The sequence below is a fragment of the Eumetopias jubatus genome, unplaced genomic scaffold (genome assembly GCF_037043125.1).
Source record: "Eumetopias jubatus isolate StellerSeaLion01/CBP00866 unplaced genomic scaffold, mEumJub1_p1.0 scaffold_14, whole genome shotgun sequence".
Classification (NCBI taxonomy): Eukaryota; Metazoa; Chordata; class Mammalia; order Carnivora; family Otariidae; genus Eumetopias; species Eumetopias jubatus.
In genome coordinates, this window is record NW_028274820.1 from 4499521 (window position 1) to 4525587 (window position 26067).

Below are 26067 nucleotides of genomic sequence, written 5' to 3' on the forward strand. Positions count from 1 at the left end.
ACCAGCAAGAGCGATTCTCCCTGTTTCCTAACTGGCTCCGGATGCCCCCAGTTTCTTGGGACCCTCACTCTCCACCGACGTAGGAAATTAAAGTGCTTTCTGCTGCATATTTTGCAACTTCTCATTGGATGTGAATGAACTTCTGAAAGTGTTCAGATCTGATAGTTGTCTTCAGAAAGTAGTAGTAAAGGCTGTTGACTCAGCAGTTCTATCCTGAGCACCTTGCATGTTCTAGGCAATGTGCGGGAGGAGAGGAACGGGGGAAGAGGGAAGCCAATATGTGTAACCTCTTCATCTGAGCACAGAATTGGGCTCTGGACCACATCAAGTCCAGAACTGGGCATGTGCCCCGAGGATTCTGGGCTGGAGCTGGCCTGAGAGAGAGCCAGCTTTGGGGTGGGCATCAAGAGGATGGGAGGGGGGAGGGGGGATATCCAGCCCTGTGGAGGGTGGGGATGGACAGGGCTCCAGGAGGGGACCACGTTCCTATGGTGGAGGAGGCATAGTTAGGAAATAAGGATCTGCACAGCTGAATGAAACGTGCAGGGCATCCACAAGTAAGGTGCAGTTGGTGAGTTTGCTTTTTCTTACATTTTTCCATAAGGCTCATGCACTTGATTATCTGAGTGGCATGGCTTGCTGAGAGAGTCACCGTCCTTGCGGACCAGTCCTGGAGGGACTCAGACCCAGGTCTTGGGATTTGGGGCTCGCAGTAAGAGTGCCAGCCAGTGGGAACTTTGGGAGTGGATGTGGGCTGAGGAAGGCAGCCTTTGGCATGACCATCTTAGGGCAGCGGGTAAGATCAATGAAGGGGAGCCCGAAGGCAAGGTCCACAGGATGCATCTCCACCATCGTGCTGGGGGGGAGGGGGGTTGGTGGCCAGGAAGCACTGGCAGGATGTGGCACAGGCCAAGGCAGCCTCGGCTGGGTGGTGCTGCTGAGGAGTGATGTGACTGGGAAGCAGGAAGCTCGAGAAGATCTGCAGGATCAGAGGTAGGCGGTGGGAGTCCAGGGTGCAGGGGGGACCCATGTGCGTTCGAGCTCTGGGAATCCAGACAGGAGTGCCATTGGTACAGGTGGGGTGGAGGAAAGATAGCTGGGTCTGCAGAAAGAGCTTGAGTTCAGATTTGGGGGAGCTGGGTGGTGACAGGGCCCGGGTGAGTTCCCACGGCCAGGAAGCCCTGGCATACGTCCACTGCCTCTTTTTACAGACATTTTGGGCGCCCCTCGGGGCGTGGCGTTTGGCTGGGGCCATGCAGGGTGCAGGGCTGAGTGAGACACCGTAACCTGTATGCCAGGGCCCCCGAAAGCCTGAAAAGGAGGTGGGATGAGAAGCTCAGTGTGTCCTGGAAGGAGCAGCTTGGGACCAACTCAGTGTAGGTATGAGACCTCACACCAGCACTCCCCGGCTCTGTGTCTGTAGCGCAGCCTCCTCTTCAGTGAGGCTGGAACATCAGTGCCTCCCTGAAATGAGCCGTCAGGAGACGTTAGCTAGCGCTCTCTTTCCTAGGCAGAACCCGGAGCTCCCCAACGTCGAGGACGGGTTAAGAACAAATACCCATCCCAGGAATGTGTAGGTATGGAAGAATTCCACGAGAGTCTGGATGTGCAGGTTAGCTCACTCCCTAGCAGGAGTGCAGCCATGGTGTTTTGGCTCTGGCGAGGGTCACCTGTCCTGTTCTTGGCCTCTCCTTACCATCCCAATCGGGGGACCCTGTCGCTGGTGCATGGGCAGGGGTAGGCTGCCAATCGTGGAATGCCAGACCTGTACACCTTGCAAAGGTCACTGCAAACCATACTAACTCAAGTTAATAGGACACGAATGATCTGACCGTGCCCAACAGGCTACTATGATTTGAAGAATATGTATAAAAGTCAGACCCCAGCGTATTTCTGACTTCTCCTGAATACGAATCTATACGTGTTGACTCTCCCCAGAAAATCGTCAGGGTCCTTCTTTGACTTGAAAGAGAAACAGACTTCCTCCTCCTGTTTTGAAAATCTCAGGTCTGTTTTCGTGTCTCCCTAAGGGTGACAACAGCATGAGAGATTCACATGCATGACAGAATGCAAACTGGCAAGTGCGGTTTGTGGGCATTTCATCTTTTTTCCAGAATGTTCGTCAAAGTAGTAGTCTGAATAGAACTTAGAATCTGAGCCACTGACAGCATTTTCTTTGAAAATATTTGTGACAATGTGGTAAATAAAAATTCCACCAAATGAACTAAATTTGGTCTTGAGAAGAAGAATGCATTTCATGACATTCAGAAAACTTAAGATACATTGAATCTTCTTCTTGTCTGTACCCTTTTGAAAACAATGGGCTAAAATTTGGGGTGGGATTTATTAGAGAATGGAACACACGCCTGAACGCCCCTCATGGAAGCCTCACTTCCCTGCTCCCACAGGTCGGCGTCTAGCCCCAGCGAGAGGAGCTGCTTTGCTTCGAGTCTCAGGCTTACGGGCAGGATTAGGCTAAGGGAAAGGACAGGTCTATACCTGCAAACCTCTCCACACATGAGTGAGAAGAAGGGTTTTGTGGCCCACCTGAGGGCTCACCAGAAGCATGTGAGCACCGTCAGACTGCTTGAGTCCCTGACCAGCTGTCTCAGGGAGAGACAGGGACTTGGGAGACACTGTGCACGCTCACCCGGTGTCCCAGAGGGCCCAGGTGAGCTGGGGTGGGGATAGCTGCGTGGAGGGCAGAGCCAGTGGGGACACGCTTTCTGAATTGATGGTGGCCAAATCGTTTCATCTTGCGGGGGACTATTGGTAAATGCGCCGTGGCCCCCGTGTGTGGGGGAGCGTGTGTGTGCTTGCACACCTAAGTGTGTGTGTGTGCGCGTAGCTGGACTAACACCCCTCCTGACACCTTTCGAGCCACATGACAGAGAAAACAGCTCCTCGAAGGCCCTTCCTGCACGGGAGAATGTGTGTTTGGAACTAACATGTTACGCACGAATGTAATGTGTTAGTTAGATATAGTCTCAGATTTGCACCTTCCCATGGTAACCACCCGGAGGACAAACTCCAGAACTTCCGTGGAGTCCCGGTCTCCACCCTGGTAAACTGGTGGTAGTTCCTGCCTTGTGGGGCCATGGCGAAGATTGAAGGCAGCTTATGGAAGGTTCTTTGCAAGTACCTGGCATTTACAAACTCCCTGTGAACGCCCTCCGTGAGGGATAGACCAGACAGGCAGACCTGGGCAGGGCAGGACCACAGAACTGGACAGGGCAGAAGCAGACAGAATTAGATAGGATAGAACCAGACACTACAGGACAGCACCACATCAAAGCAGACAGGACAGAAATAGACAGAACTGGACGGGAGAGGACTGGACAGGTTAGGGTGGCACAGGACTGGACAGCACTGGACAGAACCTGGCCGGAGAGCACAGGTCCAGAAAGCACCAGACAGGACAGAAGCAGACAAAACGGGACGGAACAGGTTAGGGTGAGTTTCCCGTTTTCCTGTTGTGCATAATTGCCGTCCACAGGAATGCCACGTTCTTCTTCCGGACTGAGAAGTTGGTCGTGCACGAACGTGTGTGGTGCATCACCAAGAGTGAATTCCTAACGGCTCAGCTTCCTTACGGGGAAGTAGAACAACTCTATAGCAATAGCCGTGTTTGGTTTTTTAAGCTTTTTGCCCATTTTAGGGAATCAAAGATGAAGGACAAAACTCAAAAACTTTGAATTACAATAGGCAAGGAATGGATTCTCTTGAAAAGGATGAACATTTAATGTCTAATGAGGTACCGCGATGGTGTTCTGTATTTCAGGGCTTACACTTGGATGACCCAAGCCCTATGCAAGTCTACATTTTCCACTATCAGACAGTTTGTATTTAGCCTACCTTTCAAAATCCCTTTGCTCCTGTACCCGTAAGTTACTGGTGACCGTGAACACCTCTCGTCACCATGTTCGTCACGATGCACACAGACTGTGGCCTGCGGAGCTGAGGGGGTACCCAGGGCCATCTGAGCAGCATCTCAGGGTGTGTGGCAGTGTCTGATTAAACATTTAATCAGAGTCTTAGATCGCGGATTGTAATGCCCCCGTTTTTAAAAGGTAAGACTCTGCCTTTTCTCCCATCATCTGAGATGCACGCACTCTCGTGCACAGAGAGACTGGGGTTGGAGCTCAGTGCAAAGGTCACTGTAAAATTGGCATCATTTTGCTGGCCGGCTGCCGACATTGAGCACAGGTGCACCCGGGCAAGCCACCGCTGACCTGCCTGTTTGATGGGACACACGATAGTAACCGTCTCTGTTAGATTCAGACTGTCAAGAGACACTGTAAGGAAGACTGAGGGTTTGTTGGGAAATAATTAAGGTGGTCACTTCAACGAACAGCGTTGCCCATTATCCCAATATTCTAATAAATATTTCCTGGGACAACCAGGAGGGTCTGTGGTCAGGTAAATTTGGAAGCTAGAACAGTTTCAGCAAGGTTCAGTGAGTGTCTTTCCTGCAGGACACCGTGGGGTCTTTCCTCTGTTAATTCAGTGGGTGATCCAACAAGTTTAATTTAGCAGCTGCGCTGTGCTCGCAACTCCAATAGACGTTAGGATGCCACCGTTGGAGAGAAAACCGTGTGTGTGTGTGTGTGCGCACGCACACATCTGCATCGTGCTCTGTGTGTGCACGTGGGTGGTATCTACTAAGCCTTCAGACACAGACACAGGGTGGGAAGCTCTGACCTATAAAGACAGATCAAAAACTTGAAGATTTGAGGCGCTGATAACATTTATGAAAGCAGCTAATAAGGAATACCTACAGAAATTGATAGCTCTTTTTGAGGTAGGGGAAAATACTAATTTTCCCCACTCAGTGGGTCATGTGAACATTTCTAATTTTCTATGAACACTTTCTAAGAAATGTTGAAAAGGTGAATGAAGAACATTTGCTATGCATTCAGCCCGATAAGAAACACATGGCTTTTGTGAAGATATGTGCTCTCCCGGGACAACCTCTGCCTCGATGCTCAGATCTGGGGTCCGTGTGTACCACTTCTGCTGAAAAGTTCCTCATGGTTCTAGAATGTGTTCTTGGTTACGACCCCCAAGGTGCTTAGCACAGCAGGGGTTGTAGATAATATACCAGGAGCTCTGACCCCTGGATGTCACAGTCCTGTTTCTGAGCATCACTGGGTTACCTTTCAGTTGCCTGTATGAAGGCTGAGAGTAGCTGATTAGTAGCTAACAAATGATTTTGAGCAGTAATACTTCTTTTTTAAAAAGAGTAACCTTTCTTTTAAACATTTACTGTGCCTCATGAACACTATCAAAAGCCAGCTTTCTTTTCTCCTTCTTTATTGCAGTTGTATATGGGGCCGATGGCTTTAGGGATTTTCATGCACTAATTCCCAAATCTTTCTCTCGTAAGTATATGCCTTGCTTCTAGAAAACAGAAACATGTATTCATTTCATACTCAGTTTCCATAGTGTAAATGCATGATTCTTCATCTCCCGCCTTCGTACTTGAAAAAAAATGAGGTAAATATTGCCCATCCTGTTCATTACACATCTACCATCTGGGGCATCACTGATACAATAAAGTGCGTATGTAACATTTCAGACCATTGGAAGATTAGACTGTGGAACATGCCTTTTGGTGGAGTAATAGAGGTAGAAGTAACACCAGCATTGAATTGTTACTCTACTAATGTTGGTCAACAGTTCTGCCATTAATGTGAGGAGTATCTCCCTTCGAGTGAGTAGGATGATAAAATGGCCAGACTTCCTGTCACCATGAGACAGACCAACGTGTGTGCATGATGACTTTTACAAATTTGTGGGACAGGAGGAAGAGACAGACTCTCCCTCTGTTGCTCTGAAGTATTAATTTCAGAACCGAGAAGAGAAACATCGCAGGGCTTTGGGACCGTTAGTCTGCGGTGCGGTGCCTCACTGCCCAAGCAGACACACTGAGTGCTTTTTGTGCTCAGGACAGTCCTGATCTGAGCTGTTAAACCAAAAGCAGATGTTAATTTCATTTTTAGGTATTGAGAGATGATAAACCATAGATAGATCAGGGCAGCACCTTTGAAGGAGTATTTTAAGGAATGGAGTGTGCTTTTTAAAATGCTTTAAAATATTTAAAGTAGCACAAATTGGTCATCCCCTTAGGACCAAAGCCTTCAGAGCCTGCATTAGTAAATTCTCTCCTGTTGTAAAGCAACCTCAGCAAACAGGGTGTGCTTGTTAATACTGTAACAGTTATTGATCCAGGCACAATCTGAAAGGTGTCAGTAGTGGTAAAGGTAAGATTCTGACATCCTAGTCATCAAAACTCTGCTATCTAAAGGGTATAGCAACAACCCAGATTGGAAACTGACCACTTTCCCAGGTTATAAAAGTTATCGAGATCTTTCTCTTATCAATCTTCCTTTGATTCAACTTGAAAACAATAGCTTGGGATGTGTTTCTGGGAGATATGGATGTATGTATATGTACTTGTGTGTGTGTGTGTGTGTGTATATATGGGTGTGTGCACTCCTATGATTATAGAAAACATGGAGGTGCTAGGACAGAGAAGTCAAGTTAATTTTGAGATGAACAATCACATTGCTGAAATGTTGAGAAGTCAAATGCATCGAAGAGTAAGAAAAGATGTTCTGAGACGTTTTCACGAAGTCTGAGGGAGGTCTGGGGGCAAGCATATTGTCATGTGCTCATATAAAGATACATGCTACCTGCAGATTTTGTAAGATGGCTGATGCATGTTTTGATATGTGCTTGTCTGTATATTTATGCAAATGATTCACAAGGTACTCGTAACTCTCTCTTTCCTCCCCTCCCCCTCCCCCATCCCCAGACTGTAAATATCCTCCTCCTCCCCCGCACAGATGGCTGATGACCTGGAGGACTTCCCCACCCCAACAGCAACCCAGCTGTTCTGGGCCAACATCGCCACCTGGTGGGCAGGGTGGAGAATTGCCCCACTCGCCTGACCTCACCTCTTTGTTTTCCTGCTTGAAAATTAAAAATATATAACCTGTTTGACCCCCGATACCTTCTCTATCCCAGTTTGTGTTCCCAGTAACCTGAGGAAAATGTAAATGTGCTTGTAAATCATTCCTTTGTCAGACACCTCTGTCCTTGACTTTATTTCATTTAAAGTCCTAAAGTATCAAATAAGGATAAAAATGCGTCTAATCATGCATCTTGACAAGAAAAATACCCCTACATTTTATTGGGGTTTTGGGGGGAGGTTGTTGTTGTTGTTGGCTGTGTAACCCAACACGTGTCTTGAACTCATGGCCCTGAGACCATGACCTAAGCCAAAATCAAGAGTCGGACAGCTAACGGACTAAACCACCCAAGCGTCCCCAAACCCCTATGTTTTAAGTGATAAAACTTAGAATGAGTGGTTCTATTAGCTTAAAAATGCTTAAAAGTTCTCCCAAATCTCTTTTAGAGGCAGCACAAAAACATCGACATATTTCATCTTCATCTCACATTTTAATTACGCTCATCAGGATCTCTCGTAAATATTTTTATTCCCTCTGCATTTTGCTTGCTAGTCACCGGTTGCAGGGATATTTCTCTCTCCCCCCCTTTTTTTTTTCATTTAAAATATGGAGCACTTGAGACTCACGTGGCCTAAACTCAGACCTGAGGGACGATTTTGGAACGTCTTCTCCATGGAAAAGCACAGTGTGAGGACCAAACATTTACGTTACCAGTAAATAGAAAGACACATTCCAGAAGGGCAAGGAAAACAGGGAGGAAACACAACCCATTTGTCAGGTGGGGACTGGCAGGGCACGTTATATCTATGCATTAAAACATTTTAATCATTCATGAGTACGTGCAGTGCTTGGCGGCACGCAGAGGCCTCCTGGCCCCGTTGACCCTGAGTTCCCTGGATTCTCCAGACTGTTCAGTGCTGAACTTGTGTATGAGCTGAGGTCCACCTTGCCTTCTTAAGGGTCTTGGGTCTCTCTTAGGTCTGCTGTGTCACTAATAATATAGAAGGCCTCTAAATTATGTAACAATAATATTTTAATTTTTCCTAATGTAAGGCAGCATCTGAGAAGGAAAGTAGCTTTGACTCCAGATTTGAAGACATCCCCTCTTAATATAAGCCACGTTTATTAAATAATAAAATCAGGCCCCTGTCCATGTGCTCTCGGGAAGAGCTACAGGGTTAGACCTAAGCCAGAGCGTTCTGGGGTAAAGAAGTGCGTGAGTCTTACGTCATATTCTATATTTGATCAGTTCGATTCAGTGCCATACTGAGTTCGACCTTTTTCTAAGGGGGGGGGTGGGATGGAGTTGCAAAATATTTATAAGTGTAATTCCCACATCGAGGGAGAGTCTGGCGTTTCACTGACACCATAGTGCACCTAAGCAGTTCCGGCTCCAAGAAAATGGGGCGGAAGAGTGGTTTAGGAGTCCGGGGAAGGGACGGCCAGTCAACACGAGCCCCGGTGAGCTCAGAGACATCATCCGAGGGGTGGACTAAAGCACAATAAACACAAACGAGGGGAGACCCTCTGTTTCATGGAAGTGACTGGTCGGGTCGACCTGTGTCATTCAAGGGACACCAGTGATGAGGACCTGTCCTGCCCCGTTTGACTTTTCTCAAGGGAGTAGAGTAGGAACCTTGCACCCTCCCCTGGCTGGGCTCCCAGCCAACAGGTGGACAGCTTAAATCAATGCCAGTCACCTGTCCTGCGAACTCTTCATTAGGTGAAGCAACCCCCGGAGACTTTGACTTCTGCGGGGTTGGGAAATGCAAAAATAATGGGCCCACAAACTCAGCAGTCAGACTTGTACATGGAGATGCAGGAGGAGGTGATCCACCCAAGTGTCCCCTCTGCTCCATGAGCTAGAGGCCGCCTGCCCAGCCGCAAAAGGAGCCCGCCACCCGGGCGCCACCTCCAAGCCGCGCTGTGCCCGGGCCGCCCAGGCTGCCCGCTCTCCTGTTGCTTCCAGCCTCTTGGCCCTGCAAGTTATTTCTCCGAGCTGGCCCAGCCCCGTGGACGCCCCCAGTGTGTTCAGCCCCCACTGACTTCCTTCCTTCTGACCCCTTCAGGCTGGGCTTGTCCTTTTAACGGAGGCACACGGCCGGGCCCGGGGCAGGGACTCCAGATCTCACCCCGTGCAGGACCCCAAGACTGCATCTTCTGTTTCTCCTTTTTCCAGCCACATCACTAATTGAGCCCAAACCCCCAAAACCTTTTTCACACTTAGACAAGTGGGGCCGACACCTCCCCCACTCCTGAGTTTGTGTTTCTATAAAAGGTGTTTTTTAACTTAAGGGGACTTGACATTTATGTCCCTTAGATCACAGTTTTGGAGACTGGTGTGTTTGTGACTTATTACGATAGGTTCGTACCCTGAACCCCTGAAAATAATAACCCTTGGCCTGTGTTCTCCTCGTAGCCAGAGGGGACACCCCTTTTCCAGGGACGCCCTCCTCGGAGGGCAGGAGCCCGTCCGTCTCTTCTGTGTGGCCAACACCCACTTTGCATTTGTCCGCAGAGATAGGAATGCTTTAGGGGGTCTGCTGGAGGTTCTCCCTCTCCCTCTGCCCCTCCCACCGCTCTCTCTCCAAAAAAAAAATAAGTCTTTAAAAAACAGAGAGATAGGAATGCGTTTTGCCCATATTTAGAGAACTGTCGCTCGTGCTTGACTCTGGCGTGCCCGTGGGGACCGTGTTGCCTACTGTGATCTCCCGGCCCTCTCCCGGCCCCTCCCTGTCATCCTTTCTCCCTTGGTCCCTGCAGACCTTTCCTGTCCTAAGGTGGCCTGGAATCTGTCCCCGAGGTGCTACCCAGCTCCCAGCCCTAAAACTCTCTGCATCTGCCACCTGGCTCTGACCTGGAACGTGGGTGGCGTCTGCTTCCAAGGGCCCCTGTCACGCTCCCGCCCGTCACGGTCGCCCGACCTGGCCCTCCGGTGACCTGGGATGCTGTCTGAGCCCTTTCCTTCAGAGACCCGCAGCATTAAGGCACCCCGAATTCCAGTCTGTGAGCTTTGCCTCCTCCGGCATGGACCATCTCGACCTCAACCCGTACCTGGGGGTCCACAGAATCGTGGGGTCGCTTCTCATAGGCTCTCATGCCTTTTGAGCCTCCTATTTTGGTTCTGTTACAGTTCTTGACTATCACATGACGTCGTAGTAACGAGAAAGCCGGATTATGACAGGAATCGGGTCTGGTTTGAGGACTTCCGTGCTACCTAAGGTGACACCCGGGCCGGGTCGCCCCCCAGGCCACCCTCGCCTCCTTCCTTCCACGCTGCAGGTGGCCTGCTGTGGCCCATGTCACCCAGAAGTTCAGCCCGCTGCTTTCCCACTCTCCTGCCCATCACCAGGAAGGGCCCACACGTCCCCAACAAGGCACGCCACACAGCACACCGCAGGGTGAAAGCCATACCTGTCTGCCTTAACCATGTGCAACAAGTGACGGTTTCTGGCGAGGGTCAGTTCTCTCCACGTCCCCACACCTCCCCAGCCACGGGTGCGCAGACCTACACCCCTTGTCTCAGCGCCACTGGCTGAAGAGCCTGCCATGCCAACAACCATGTGCCCCGCTGTGCTCTGGAATGCCCCAGTCTCGTTTGAGAAAAAAACAAGCCACCAGTCGGATGGTTACAAATAATCCCAGGTGAAGGCGTTTAGAAGTCTTTGTAACTGGACGGTCGTGTTTCCAGAGCGTTCTAGCACAGAGCCCGGGGATAATGAGACCCTAGAGAATGAGCTTGCACCTAGAAAGGTACAGGGCGTGTACCTGGGAATAAGGGTTCTAGAGCACCCCGAGGTCAGAAAGCCTGACGGCACCCCACCGCCTGGCCTGCCTCACGTCCTGTACTCCCCGTGTCAATGGGACTTGGTCCCTTTCTCGGGCAGCTGGGAGAGGTCAGCAGGGGGCCTCTCTGGGGCGCTCCAGGGTGTCTGGTCTTCAGAATCTAGTAGGAAAGCATGGGTGGGGACTCCCTCTTTCTGGATGTAACATAGGGATCTGTTGAGAGGAGATACTCCCTCCTGGGCTCTGGCCCGTGTTCCAACTCACTGTCCCATTTATTTATTTATTTGCCTCCGCAGAGAGCTAATGGGAAAGTCTTGGCGGGTCAGCAGCTAGGAATGTGGGTGCCAGAGCCAGGCTGTGTGACCTTCGCACATCATTCAACCTCTCTGTGCCTGAGCGTCTTCAACCGTGAAATAGGATGACAGCATGACCTCCCTCAGCAGGTTGCTGTGAGAGCTAAATACCTCAGGGCAAATAAAGTGCTGTGTGCCTAGCACAGAGTCAGTGTCGCAGATGTCATGGGGGTGAGGGGGGCCCCTCCACGGACAGCTATGTGGGGAATGGGCAGCCCCTGTGCTAAGCTGACTCGTCATCCATCTGTCACTGAGTCCCCACAGCGCCCCTGCCCGGCCACTGCGGATCCTTCCAGCCTTGACAGATGTGAAAACCAAGGCACAGAGAAGGTGTGTGACTGGCCCCCGAGATCTCGGCGCTCGTGACGAGTGGAGCTAACGTTCCCAGCCATGAATGTCGATTTCAGAATCTGGGCTCTCGACTTTTATAATCAAAGCGTTGCATAAAATGACCCTGGAGGGTGACTCACTAGGTTGATTATTTAAAACCGTGGTCTCAGACAAGCCTGTACGTCGGAATCCCCTGGAGGGTCTCATGACAACACAGGGCACTGGGTCCACCCCCAGAGCTTCTAGCTCAGCGCGTCTGGGGCAGACCGGAGAATTTGCTCTTCTGACAAGTTCTCGGTTGACGATGATGCTGCTGGTCCAAGGACCAAGCCTGGAGACCCACTGATTGAAAACATCGGTCAGAGATTTCATAGTCAGAACAACTGTCTATGTCACTATTTCTTGTACTTGGCAAAATTCACCTCCCTGCCCTTCTTAATCTATGAGGCCATGAGAGAAGTGATAGCTTTCAGGGTTGTTGTAGTTTGTCCTACTGATTATGGGGTGGGACTCATCAGTTCATCACCGGGCTGTGTTTCAGAACGATGCACATGGAATGTCTCTGATTTCCCTTGCCAACAAAAATATGCAAATGGCAGAAATAACTGCCCTCAGTGTGACTTTAGCGGAATCAGGAATGCAGAGTGAACAGGAGCTGGTGTGTTCCTTAACATCAGCTCCGCGCCCTCACGCGTGGGGCTGGCCCCTCGAGAAGCTAACAAGATATGTCACCTCCACAAACTCTGCCCATCCGCCCTTCAGCAGCTCGAGACCCTGTAGGAAATCGTAGCTCCACTCCAGGGCACAGGCTCTGTTATCCTGAGGCACTGAAAAGGAATTTGGAGGATCCTGTACCAAAGAAACAAACAGAACTCTTGCGGAAACCCTTCGGGAGTCTGTGGCCAGAAACGGGAACATGTGCTTTTGCTGAGCTTTGTCCCAGGGTGTATTAACCCATGAAACAGGGAAAGGGCGCCTCACGAGGAGGAGAAATTTTTCAGGCTTGATGACCCCTTAGCAGGGATGTCGCCCCAGGCAGGAGGCACAGCACGTGGTCGGTACTCACCTGCCGGCCAGGCCCCGGTTGGCTCCCTGGCACCTGCCGCCGGAGCCCGGCTCGGGGCCGCCGTCCCTGGTGGTACAAGCCGCTGAGAACCTTCTCTGCTTCGATGTGCTGTCTTTTTGCTGCTGTGTCGGGTTTTTTTTGTTTGTTTTTGTTTTTTGTTTTTTTTTTTTTTTTTGTGATGACACTGAGTGGCCCCTGTATTGTGTCTTTCAGCCAGTAATGTTAAAGTAGAGGCTCAGAGTGATGAAGAGAATGCGCGTGCCTGTGAGCTGAATGGGGAAGAATGTGCGGAGGATTTACGAGTGCTTGATGCCACGGGAGAGAAAATGAATGGCTCCCACAGTGGCCAAGGCAACAGAGCTCTGTCGGGAACCGGAGGCATTCGACTTCCTAACGGCAAACTAAAGTGTGATGTCTGTGGGATAATTTGCATCGGCCCCAATGTGCTCATGGTCCACAAGAGAAGCCACACTGGTAAGGCCTGGCGTAGTTCCTCCTTTGGTGGCCTGGGAAGGTCCGTGGGGTGTAGCGGGATGAGAATAATACCCTGTCTCGTAGCATTGGCTCCAAGTCGTAGCAGGGGGGAGCCTTGTTCTTGCCGATCAGCATCGAGAGGGACTTCTAAACACGCACCGGTTCAAACCTAGACTTAAAGCCGCCAGACAGGGACCGTTCACAGCCTCCCCAGTCCTGCCAAGGGCCCCGGGGTCTCGCCGCCCACTAACGAGCGGCAGCTGTGCGGTTAGGGCACCTGTAACTCCAACCGCCCCCCCAAACACAAGACGAAACCAAACAAAAACAGAGCGAGCTGCTGACATGCACTCCTCCTCCAGGTTTCCCCTGAGAAACCATGAGTAAAATGTGCCTTTTTGAAATCCAGGCTCCCAGAGCTCGGTTTTTAGAAACGTGAGTGAGCAGTGGAAAAGCTGTAAAATCCAGTGTATCACCAAGTCCAGCTCAGTTTTCAGGCGGCTTCCCCGCCAACAGGTGAGCCTCAGAACAAGATTGCTGATGGCTGCTTAGTTTCCATCTCACACGGGCACAGAATTTCCCATCAGAGCCTCTTTTTTTTTTGGAGGCTCTGGAAGCCTCAGAGAAGGAGGTAGCCTGCGTCCAAACAGGAAGGGGCGAGAACAGCGTAGCGTCCCACGGCTGTGCCCAGGCTCACGAGGTGTTCTCACATCGGGGGTGGGGGGACCAGTTCTGTCCCTCCATGTGCTCGGCCGTGGCAAAGGATCAGCCCCATACTCTCCCACCAGCACTGTGGGGTCACCTCGAATGGCCCCAGACAGTCTTCGAGACATGAATGGGGCCCCATAATACCTGTTACCTGTACGTAGGAGGTGTCCTCCGAATTGAAGAGAACCCTGACTCTTTTGCCCTAAAGGCGTGCAAAATGCAATAAACTCACCACCTATAGTGGTCACTGAAAGTTTAAACGTAAAACGCAGGAACCCCGAGTCGTAGCTGCCTAGGGGCTGGTGTCGGTGGGTCATCACGGAACCAGCATCTGCCACCGCCCTCCGCAAGGGGATTTAAAAAAAAAACAAAAAACAACAACAACAACAAAACCAGTTGAAATGTTTACTCTGGAGGCACAAAGGATTTTATAAGACGGGGAAGTAGGAAGAAGACTTGAAAATCACAGCTTCGTGTGACTCTCACCCGGGGCCAAACAAATCTGATGATTATCAGAAATTAAGCAGGAATTCAGAAAAATCGTTGAGCGAAACAGCTAGCTTGTCAGGACACACAGGCCTCAGTGGAGTTGTGATTTTTTATGTCTGATTTGGGGCAGTCTCCAAAATGATGCCTTCCATTTGCAATACATCGGGAGAATCCTAAAAACCTGTTTACTTTCGGTAAATGTGCGTTTTTAATAAAAACGTAAAATTAAGCAAACTTTGCTTTTCCTAATGCGTCCCTTAATCTTCCAATTATCCCGTGAAATAGACCCCTCACATCAAGCCCTAAGTCAAGCTTGCGTGAGAGTAGTCAGGTTCTCCCCTTTTGTAATGACTTGGAAATTAAAGCGAAGGTAAGTTACTTTGTGATGGACACTTAACAGAAGACGCTGGGACCCATGTTAATACATTCCTGACGGAGGAATAGACCTCACAAATGAATTACTTTCCTTGCTAATTCATGTAAAGCCTGACTGTACTGTGAAAATTTGCTTAAATAAATATTTGATAAATGAATCAAATTCTGGCATACTAAACTGTCAAAACATAATGACTGCCTGCCCCGATAAAAAGAATAATTGCATTTAATGAATAAACCTGCCAAGTATAGATATGCAGAGTAGCCCCTGCTGTTTGCTGCCCACTTCTCCCCACAGATCGCGGCTAAGTGCCAAGCACATAGCAACACGCTGATTCTTTCACCTGCAGGACAAGTTTATTCCAGAAATAGGGACGTGCCGCCCGTCAGTGTTATGGTTCCTGGCCTGGCTTTTATTAAACAAACCAACCAACCCCTGAAACAGTAAACTCGTGGATTGTCTTCACGGTGTGTCCGCACTTGCATAAATGTGGAGGGTTGCAGGTGGAGCCAAACGAGGTTTGAATAGGTAGATGGTGCTAGGGAGGTTTCCATTTCTCTGGGATCTGAGTGGAGTATGTTGGAAAAGGCACGCTTTGCTAACCATCAGTCCCACCCCAAATTCTCTGAGTTTCCAGTGTTTCTAGAGCAGTTTCTTCTCAACCTCAAAGGCCATATAAATCACACCAGGGTTTCCCTCCCTGGTACCCGACAGCTCCCGGGGGCAGGCTGCCCCCTTGCCTCTGCCCAGAGCCCCACCTGGGGCAGGTGCCGTGGGCGCCACTCGGAACTGTGTATTGATCCCTCTACTTCCGTCCCCAGTTTTGCTGCTCAGTCTCTTTTTTATTTTTTCTTTTTTTTTTTTTTTTTAACTCAAGTGTAATAGCACTGCCTTCCCCACCAACACCTCGGGGTCGATGTGAGAATCACAGGGGAGAGTGGTACGAAAGAGCCACGCAGTGCAGGGGGAAACCCCGCTATGCAAATATGCAGCAGTATCGTCCTAAGTGATGGGACTTTGAACTATCAAGATCAAGAAAAGTGTCTGAATTATGGTTATTCTGGACAGTCTCGGGCCTCCCCCGGTTCCCATCATCACCAGCATCAAAGTACAATCTGCTCCGAGGTATGGTTGCAGTGGGCCCGAGTTCATTTTTGCAGCTCAGGTATATATTCTGTAATCTACATTCTTCTGATATCCCCTCTTAAATTTTATGATGGAGACACCCGTGAAGCCTCTGTTTTGTACCCAAATAAGTTCTTCAGAGGGACTCAGACCTTCTTACGGAGAGTCCCTCGAGTGGTACATCTGTAGACCCTGAGAGTAAAACCTTAATGTTGAGTTAGTGATGACGATAAAGCCTTCGTCCCGCCAAGTAACAGCCGTCCAGCCTCGGAGCGCTTGATGTCACTTAGCCACAAGAAGCAAGCTAGGGACCCAGAGGAGGCAAGCGGTTGATGATGGAGCCTCAGCAGGTAATGCGGGCTGTGTTCTGTCATCCCGCAGTGGGGCCGTGCCCCCTGTCCTGCTAACACCTCCAGAGGGAAACCACCTTGAGCTGAGCCCTGGGTTGTCACTTCGGAGAACGCCGTCTTCGGGAGTCTCCATGTCCCGTGTTACATATTCATGCCAGCACAGACAATCAGAAACAAATAGATTTCCAGGAAAGCTTGCCAGTAGGATTAAGATGCCGGGCACAGCAAGAGACATGAGAACCGTTGACTCAAATTAGAAGACAGATTTCACTCTTGAAGCAACAGCCTCCTTTCTTTCCTTCCCGCCCTGTCGAGCGGGTGGGGAGCGTGGCTTGCCTGCGAGGTCCCACCTGGGTCCACTGTTGTTACTTCTTCACAATGGCCCCACGGCAGGGTCCGACCTGCGTCCCCCCCCCCACCCCAGCCCTTCGGATCCCCAGTGCCTCGTCAGCATGGAGCTAGCTAGCTTTGGGTCATGCCACAACACACCTGTGTCATCAGGCGTGTCCTCCACCCTTCCTGTATGCATTTTGGGTGGCGTGAGCTCTCCCGACTGACGACCTTCCCGGAACATTCAGCCAAAGATCCACTCTGCCAAGATCCATCGCACCCTGATCGCCCTGCACCTGCCCCCGGGGACCAATTACTTCTCTTCTCCCTTGCATCTACTTAGAGTTAAAATATGCACATTCACGCACGTGTGTGTAATGAAGGCCCAGAAGTGTTTGTAACAGATAATGATCTCTCGCTACTGGATGTTCCTGGGGGCCGCCCAGCCACTGACTCTTTGAGATTTAGCTCCAGCTAGTCAGGGTCGCTGTCACCTTCCCACCTGCCTGACTCTGCCCAGCCACGTCCGACCCAGATGCAGATTTGGGACAATACCGAATACGTCCTGGTTGGTATCAGGATCCCTCCAACTGGCCTATAATTAAGTATCACTCCATCCTTACGGCAGCACATCTGTCCGGCCCACTGAAAAATAAAAGTGATGATAATCACAACATCCAGGGGCCAGTGTAAACTTTTCCATTTAAGCCGGTGTAGGTTTGACTAGTCCCGGACATGCTTCTGCTAGTTGCTTTTAGTAAGTACCGCCTTGTTCACCAAAACCACATTAAGCAATTGAGAAAATTGTTAAATATACATTTTCACACATTCTTTTTTCCTAAGAAAAAACAGTTACCAGGAAGTATGTTGTTTTGGGGTTTTTTGTTTTTTGGTTTTTTTTTTTTTTCATGGTATCTCAACACCAGCTATTGTGGGCACAGAAAACTCTTCTTAAAAAAAAAAAGAAAGAAAGGGAAAAAAAAAGTTGTTTTCAAAAGAGCTTTAGTGTTTATTTAAACCTGACAAGTGTATCATCCTTTCTACCCGAGAGCTAAGTATAAAATGGCCACTGATTCGGAGTCCAAGACCCGGGACTGCTCAGTGGCGTATTTCTCACAGATGTCTGTGCGTCCCTCTGTTGGATCCCAGACACACGGGACAGGCACCGCTGCACACATCCGGGGCTCCCCTGCCTGCTTAGCCACCACTCCAGCCGGAACACCCCTAAAAGAATTCCTAATAACAGCTAAATTGCCTCTCTTAAATGATTTGTACTGAGAATATGACCGATCTTCTGTGGCGATAGGCCAGTAATAGCTTTAGTGGTTTCAGGATTTGGGAGAAGGAAAAAGCCAGAAGGGCTCTGTGAGCCTCAGGCTGGGACGCCCCACCACGGGGGATCTGGGACTTCTCTTTGGACCATGTGGAGCATCCTTCACAGTTCCTTAACTTCTCATTTTATTCAATCTTTCTCCTTCTCTCTCTCTCTCTCTCTCTCTGAGCCTCACACTCTCTTCTGTCTGTCTCCTTCCTGATTTGCCTGCGTAGGGACAGACAGGTAATGGAGAAGAAATTGAAAGGCAAAATACAGGAAAAATGTAAATGAAAAGAAGTTATTATAACTGTTATAATGAAGTGCCTTTCATTTAAATATAAGAATGTAACGCTGAAATGAACTTGTGATCCTGAAATGCATTTTTAATGAGTTTCCTTTTTATTTTGCTGCTTCAGTGGCATATTTTAAAGACCCTTTGAAAAAAGCCACATTAAAAACCCCACCAAATGCCACAACACGCAAAATTGGATATTGGTTTATTCCAAAACTGCTGATCAGGAAGAGTGGCTCTTCATCACAAAATGTTGCAGTCACTTTATTTAAATGAGTTTGAATTTGCATTGTGATGTGCCATTCTGATTTAGGGAAAAAAAATTAGATTTTCAGATCAAATTGACCCAACCAGTGAAGCGTTAAGGAGCTGGCAGGTTTAGTCTGAAAGCCTCATGTTCTATCAAACCTGCAGCCGGTGGAAGTCACCGGGCCCCGTGGGAAGCAAGTTCCTCGCCGGGTCCTCCTCTCGTCCCCGCGCCGGGTTCTGTTCTCACTCATCCCTCTCCTCCTCCCAGGGGAGCGGCCTTTCCAGTGCAACCAGTGCGGGGCCTCCTTCACGCAGAAGGGCAACCTGCTCCGGCACATCAAGCTGCACTCCGGGGAGAAGCCCTTCAAGTGCCACCTTTGCAACTACGCGTGCCGCCGGCGGGACGCCCTCACGGGCCACCTGAGGACGCACTCCGGTAAGGTCCTCCGGGCGCAGGTGCCAGGCGTCCCGGCCCGGGTTCCGCGCGGCGTGTTGTGTGTGCGCGCATGCGCGGGAGCCCGCCACCCCACCCCAAGGGCTGGGCCTGATCCCCAGCACAGCACCGCCCCCCTCAATCCGGGCCTCCCCACACACCCGCCCGGGACTGTGGCAGCACTGCCCTGGTCCCCCAGTTCTGACTCCCCCGCGGGGCAGAGGATGTGGGTGGGAACGCGCACGCACACACACACGCACACGCACACGCACACACACACACACACGCACACAAAGTCCCGCTTTATAGAGACTCATTCCAGAGAGACCTCGTCTTCCCGGGGTCCTCAGGTAAGTGGGGCCCTTCTGCAGGATTCTTCCAGCTCTCCTTTCACCCGGCGCGCTGCTAACACCCAGAAAATTCCCAGGTACATTTCTTAACATTAATGGTCAGGCCGCACGTATAACTGCTTTAGACAGAGGACTCCGGTAGCGGTCATTGTCGCTGGCGTAGTTTCTTTGCAAAGCTGAGAAGGTGAGCAAGGCCTGCCGCCATCCGTCCTGACTGGGCACACGCCCCCCTTTCCGTGCCCCAGCCTAACTCATGCTAGAAGCCAGGCAGGCCTCAGCAGACAGGCCACTTTGGGGCTCTTACCAGATTTTAGCAAACGCTCGTCGAATAATCCGGAGTCTCGGAGCATGATTACCACAAACGCTTGACAGTTCCCAAAATACCCCCAGCCTGCGAAGCACACATCCACCTTTGACTGGGTTCAGTCTCTGCCTCCGGAGGAATCTTCCTGGCTATCCCATCAAGGGGCCCCATGGTCCTGCAGGTCAGAGGAACAGAGAGGGGCCCTCGGTCCAGCAGGGATGCTTCACCCCTGCCCTCCCAGAGCTCATCATCCAGACCATCGGCTGGTCAGCGACTTCCCTGGAGCGGGGCGCTGTCTGGGGAGGAAGAGACTTCAGACCAGCTCCCCCCCGCCCCCCGACATCCCCAGGGCCTTGCTGTCCCCCAGGGGCAGTGATACTGCGTCCCTGGGAATGCGTGCCTAGAATCAGGCCGTCTCCTTCCCAAATGTGATGAGTGTAGTTAGTGGTGAGGTTCTAGTGGCCTCTCCCTGTGCCTCTTCCTTTGTCACTGAGCATTTACGGAGCACCCAGGGGCCCCTCTCTCCATGGAGGAGGCTAGTGGGAAGCAGCCAAGTGCCAACGTGTTACCGGTGTGCTGACACAGTGTCTGAGGAGCCGGTGGGGGGCACAGGGAAGGGATAGTCAGCCTCCAGGGTAGGGTGGGAGGCTTCAGGAGAGACTTCCAATAGATGGAGGGGCTTGAGTCCACGCCAAAAGGGGAGTTTCTGAGGTTTACCTTCAGAGAAGTTCCACGTGAATGTGTAATTCTGTAAGTGACCCCAGAAGGAGGCGTGGTACGCATTTTAGCCAGTGTTGTGGGGAACATAGTCTTTCTCCTGGAGCGGTGCCTGCAGGAGCTCAGGAGGAGGCTAGGGGAGTGGTCGCAGGTGCCCTGGGAGTGCCAGTACCCTGTCGGGATCCAGCCAAGCCATCTCCTCCTCATGCTGATCTCCTTCCTGGTCGTCAACATGTAGGAAACTCCCAAATGCTACCCCTTTCCCCACAGGGGTCCATGCCGAGGGCTGGGGAGGGCTTTGCTGCGGGGGACAGATTGAACCGATGGCTCCCCCAACATGGGAGGATGACAGTGAGCATCTTACAGTGTTTACAGTGTGTCAGTAATGAGGAGCATGTGTGTTGCCCCCTAGAAGTGAAGGTGTCTGGGGAACCAAATGCAAGGCTTCACATATGACCATGATACTGGTGGTGTGCAGAGCCGAACAGGTGATCTGGGACCAAGGAACTTCACACATACTATTCATGCAGGTCAAGTGGACATCAGCACACTTGACAACAGGACTGCATCGGGGTTGGTAGGAAGCACAACTCCATGCAGGTGGAAAACACAAAGACTCATCCCTAGGTGACACCAACCACGTCATCGTCAACCCCAGTGACTCTGATTTGCAGCAGAAATCTCTCCTGCATATCGGTCCTTAAAACTCAAAGAGATGCTGCCCGCTTTGCTCTCCTACCTCTTGTGAAGTTTGGAACATCTAATACAGTACTTTTGGTTATTCTGGCCCCATGCCTGCTTATTTCCTCCAAGGTGTGATGATGGTATCCTGCTCCAAGCATGGCCAATGACTTGAGTAACTATATATAAGAGTGGTAGACTCTTATATATCCGCATCCGCTATGGATGCATCTGCTACGGATGCAGTGATGAGCAAGTAGCTAGCACTGTACCCTTGACCCAGGGCTGCTGGTGATTCTGGCATCGAAGAGTGCCATTGACACACAACTCTTAGAAAATACCCAAATGGAGCCACTCCCCCCATTCCACGGAAGCCATGATCAGCCTCATAGCTTTCCCTGGCCACTGGTGGAGGCCTGAGGTGCCAAAGACCAACAAATTCGTAGTGATATAGGCATAGAATGTGTCCTATACTGATAAGAGGAGGGTTCAAGTGGTCTGGCAAGGTAGGGAAGACATCCCCCTCTGTTCCTCACTGCTTTCTTTGGGAGTTGAGAGCTGAGCTAGAGTCTTTCCTTCAGAACATTGGGCTATGATGCAAGGTATACTTTAGTTCGGTTTCTTACTGTGAACATATTTCTTATGTTCCAGAGTTAAAAGCAATCATATAGTTAGAAAAATGGATATTCAGACACCATGCCATATGTACACGAATTTGCTTAAGTGATCGCTTTTCTAGGAAAGGACACTGACGGGTTATCTATATCCTGTTAATTTCTAAAGGTAGCACTCAATAAAATGGGCAATTTTAGGCAACATTGTATATTTCAATGTTACTTTCCTGACATTAGTGATATAACGTTCTCTCTGGATAAAGATCCATCCTTTTCTTCCTTTGTTAAATGTCCCAGAAGTCAAATTTTGGTTTGTTTTTTTTTTTTTTTTTCTTAGTCTTCTTAAGCCATTGCTTCTATTCACCTAAGGAAGAGACTGAACCAGTACAAGCTTTGGTTAAACCATTTTACCAAACATTCCTATTTGGATGGTATTGATTTTTATACAATGCTTTCAAAATCTGTGAAATCTAACAACATAAGAAGGAAGTCAGAGAAGATTCTGGTCTGAGGATAGAAATTTATATTTGCCATTTAAATAAAGAGACTTCACTTATTTCATCTCTTAAGTTGCTGTGTATTAAAGTCTTTAAGCTTAGGCATGATATGAACTTGTTTGTGCCAGTCTTCTTTTTCTAAAATACGGCTCAATAAAGTTCGGGAAGAACCAAACCCATCATACAGACCTGCACTGCTTAATAGGGTAGCCACTAGCCATATATGGTATTTAAATTGTAAGTCTAGTCAACTGAACTTAAACAAAATCAAAACTTCAGTCCTCGGGGACTCTAGCCATACTTTGAAAGCTCAGTAGTCATGTGGAGCTGGTGGCCGCCATATTGAACAGCACAGTGGCTGTCACATTGGACGGCGAAGATGGAGAACACTTGCATCTTCATAGTAAGTTCTGTTGGTAAGGGCTGATCTCGAAACCACGTCATCCTTAACTTTTTGGGGAGAATGCGGAGCTTTCTCTAAACTAGAACAAGGAAATACATCTTGGAAATGAATGCTCATTTTATTAATGTATATCTATCCACTGTGGTTTCTTAGAGACCTCAAATTATCCAGTTTAGTATCCTGGAACTTAATCCACTTTGGCTGCATTTGGATCTGTCCCCAGTGTCATGCCAGACCTGGCCCACAGTGTAGATGCATTCCTCACGTCTCCACCCAGTTGTTGGGCATCTACCTGATCAAACGGCGGTGGCCCGTTTCCTCCAGTTGAAAAAGTGATTGAAGTCCAAGAGAATTTGGTAGTTAGGACTGTGGGCAAATTAAGATGAAACAAGACTCACAGGAGTTCTTGGTACAAAGAAACCCGTGGGCATTCACATTTTTAAATTTAGCAATTTTGACTTGAGTCCATAAGGCTTTTAGCTCTCAAGAGTTGAGGGGTATTTTTTTTTTTTTGGATTTTTGATAATAATTGTATTGCATGCATTCCCATTACACATAAGGCCAATATTTAATTGGGGTCTTGAACTCAATTGTGTTTTCTGCAGTTGGTAAACCTCACAAATGTGGATATTGTGGCCGAAGCTATAAACAGCGAAGCTCTTTAGAGGAACATAAAGAGCGTTGCCACAACTACTTGCAAAGCATGGGTCTTCCAGGCACGCTGTACCCAGGTAAGCGCTGGCGTTCCCTCCCCAGCCCGCGGGGAAGAAGGGCCCCGGGCACATAGCTCCGGGTGCAGAACGCGCAGGCGCGCGCACCACCACGGCCGGGACAGACAGAAGTTTTTGGCCACTAACATGGCACGGTTTCACCCGGAGCTAGCCGTGCTTCCCGACTTTTGAAGCTCTCATCTCACCAGAGAGAGCCTGACCTTGAACCCCTCCCTCTTGAAAGCTGGGGAAGCGTCTAAGACAAGAGTGACCCCTGAAATTTTGGGGGGTTTTCTTGGTTTTTGGTAATTTTTTTAAAAAAATTGGAGTATCGATTGCTTCCTTGTGCTTAGTAATCAAAATAAGATGTGAAGTCTTGTTCAAAAAACTATTTTTTTTTTCATGAAGTTGATCGAATAAAAGCTTTCAGGCTTTGGCACCTGCCCGGAGCAGGTGAGCTCCTTGGAAAACCCTGACAGCCCAGAGGATTGCGGCTGTCACAGGTTTCGAGGAAAGGCTGCTTTTTTTCTTATGAGCCTTGATGCTTGCAGCACCCCATCGTGAGGTAGCGTTTGACTCTGATCTTAGATAATGTAAAGTGAAGGATGTAAACAGACGCCTGAATTTGCAGGAGGCTGAATTTACTCAGAGGGACGGCGGTGGAATAAAAGGCACCTTTCTAACTTTTTAAAACATAATAAATTTATGAATAGATCAAGTGAAGCTAACCTCTTTCAAAACACCACTTGCTTGGTGCCACCAAGGGAAAGCTCATCTTTGGACCCAGGAGCAGAAGTTAAACTAAGAGTTGAAAATTTTTTAAAACCTCGTTCAGCTCTCTGACTTGAATGAATGGCTCGTAAAAGAAATCGACCAGGGAACAGGAAGATCACTTTTATCATTTTAAATTTTATGTGATCACTTACTGGATTTTTATTAGGGTGAAATACGCATAGCAGACAACTTAGGATCTTAACCATTTTTGAGTGTATGTTTGAGCGGCACCGAGTAAGTTCAAGAGCACTCAGATTAAGTACAGGTGAGAGCAGGAGAGACAAATGGTCAGAAAGGAGTTCTAAGAACCGAATAGTTTTGGCACTCACGGGCAGCGTGTTACGTGGCCAGAGCTCCCTGGTTCTAGGGCTGCCTTCCCCGCCCATCAGCTGTTGATCTGGGGACTGACCGTTGATCTCTCTGGGCCTTACTCTTCTCACCTGTAAAATCAGGAGATCCCGTTATATTTTCAGTTAGCCTTCTCCAAAGTCTGAGGTCTGTTTCTAGAATGGAAAGGTATTGAGGGTTACTAGAAGAGAGGAAATTAGGTAGTAAAACAGTAGTAACAATGTTAATAGTCATCAATTTGTGGCCAAACCCCAGGGTGGTGTCTAGAAGACGAGAGGAGGATGCTCTTTTAGAATAAAATCTAAACATTCAGACATTGTGTTTTCCTGCCAAAAATAAATTAATGGATCTTGGAAGTAAGTGCCACCGTGCCCTGCTTTGCCGAGAAGGAGGGACATGTGAGGAAGCATATTAGCTCGATAGGTCAAACATACGACCAATGGGATTAGGTTTTTATGGATTTTGTGTGTATCCTTCATATAAATCAGGGTGTGAGCTTTTATGTTTGCCCATTTAATGAAAAACAGACATTTCCAATGTTGAAAAATTGCGTATACCAGCTATAATAACCAATTTGAAATATATATTTCCAAAATGGACTGATCCATGTTTAAATAAGCCATTTATCTACCCAACAGATATTTGCTGCAATTTATTATCTATAATACTGAGCCCTCTTTGAGCATAGTGATCTGAATTTCCTTTAAAACCATACATATGGAATTTCGAGGACAAAATGGACAAGAGACACAGACAGAGCACATTGGTTTTCTCTGCCATTTTGTTACTGAAGGAACACGTTAGGAAGTCAGACCAGGCTGATCCAGGGGAGAGCAGCTTTTGTGTCCCTGAGACCTGGGTTCAAGTTGCATCTCTGAATCTGTTTGTGAATGCAACCCTGGGCCCTCAAGCAGGAGTGATAATTCTGGCCTGGCCAACGTCGCAGAAAGCCTCTGGGAGAAAGAGGAGAGAGCCTTAGGGAGCGTCGACATGCATCACGCACTCACGTGAACATACAAATGTCAGTCACTGAAGTATTGACACCGGACTGGTCTCCTCCGTTGGCTGTCTGTGTCAGTGAGCTTATATGTCTGCGATATATCTTACCCTCTTGCCAGAATCACGTCCGTGTTGAAATGCTAATTTTTTCCCTTCGGTGACCAGATCATTAGGAATACCACAATGATGTGTCCTTATGTTCCTGTGTTCAGGAGATAAAGAAGGCTTCCTGTGTGCAGTGAAGGAACTCGGGGTATGGAGGGAATCCATAAAAGCACTTCAGTGCTAGTCGTACAAGCTGACATGGATTCAGAGGGCAGGCAGTGGGCTGCTGGGGTGTGGGTAGGGGTGGCGGGTGGTCCTTGCTCACTTAGCTTTGCTGTGCTGGGTCTGGCTGAACCTGTGCCTTCCCGTGCCCTGTCCTTCCCACGGCACCCGAGACCAGCCCCCTCGGTGCTCAGATGGACACCCAGACAGCCTCCCCCCTCTTCAATCCCCGTAGGTTGGGGCCATTCTTTGGGATTTGGTAAAAACAAAGCCTAGCTTAGCTAGGAGGTGGGAAAGTTTAATTTTTCTGAATATAACTGTATTTAGTTAAAGGCTTATTGGTCCTCTGTTGTAATTTCCCTCATGGAAAAAGTAAGTTTCTCTTGAGCGTTTGGAAGATGATCCATCAGGTACACAAATTGTGTTACAAGCTCTTAGGGGAAAAAGCATCGAAGACGGGTAGCCATTGACCTGGGAGCTTTGGACTCCTTTGTCCCTCACTGTGATGACTCTGAGCATCTCTGCTCTCAGGAGGCCCTGTGGCCTGTTGGGGACGTAACCCCACTTGAAGTGCTGCAGGTGCCCTGGGCGGGGCTTGGCGGAGAAGCAGGGACATGTGAGGAAAATATGAGCTTGATAGGTCAAACGTACAACCACTGGAATTGGGCTGTGTGGGTTTTGTATGTAGCCTTCATCTAAATCAGGGTGTAGACTATCATGTTTGCCCATCGAATAGCAAACACACATTTCCAATGT

The 26067-nt window shown here is 49.2% G+C and overlaps 1 protein-coding gene across 11 annotated transcripts in view; it reads left to right on the forward strand.

The window, feature by feature from the left end:
* IKZF1 (IKAROS family zinc finger 1) overlaps positions 1-26067 on the forward strand; it is a 95366-nt gene that overhangs the window by 56002 nt on the left and 13297 nt on the right. For 6 of the 11 annotated variants that reach the window (XM_028108888.2, XM_088018210.1, XM_028108889.2 and 3 more), the window contains exons 4-6: positions 12723-12983; positions 18483-18650; positions 22819-22944. In XM_028108888.2, coding sequence (XP_027964689.1) covers positions 12723-12983; positions 18483-18650; positions 22819-22944 — 555 coding nt within the window. The remainder of the gene's footprint in view (positions 1-12722; positions 12984-18482; positions 18651-22818; positions 22945-26067) is intronic. The other 5 variants (XM_028108894.2, XM_028108892.2, XM_028108896.2 and 2 more) reach the window with 3 other exon arrangements.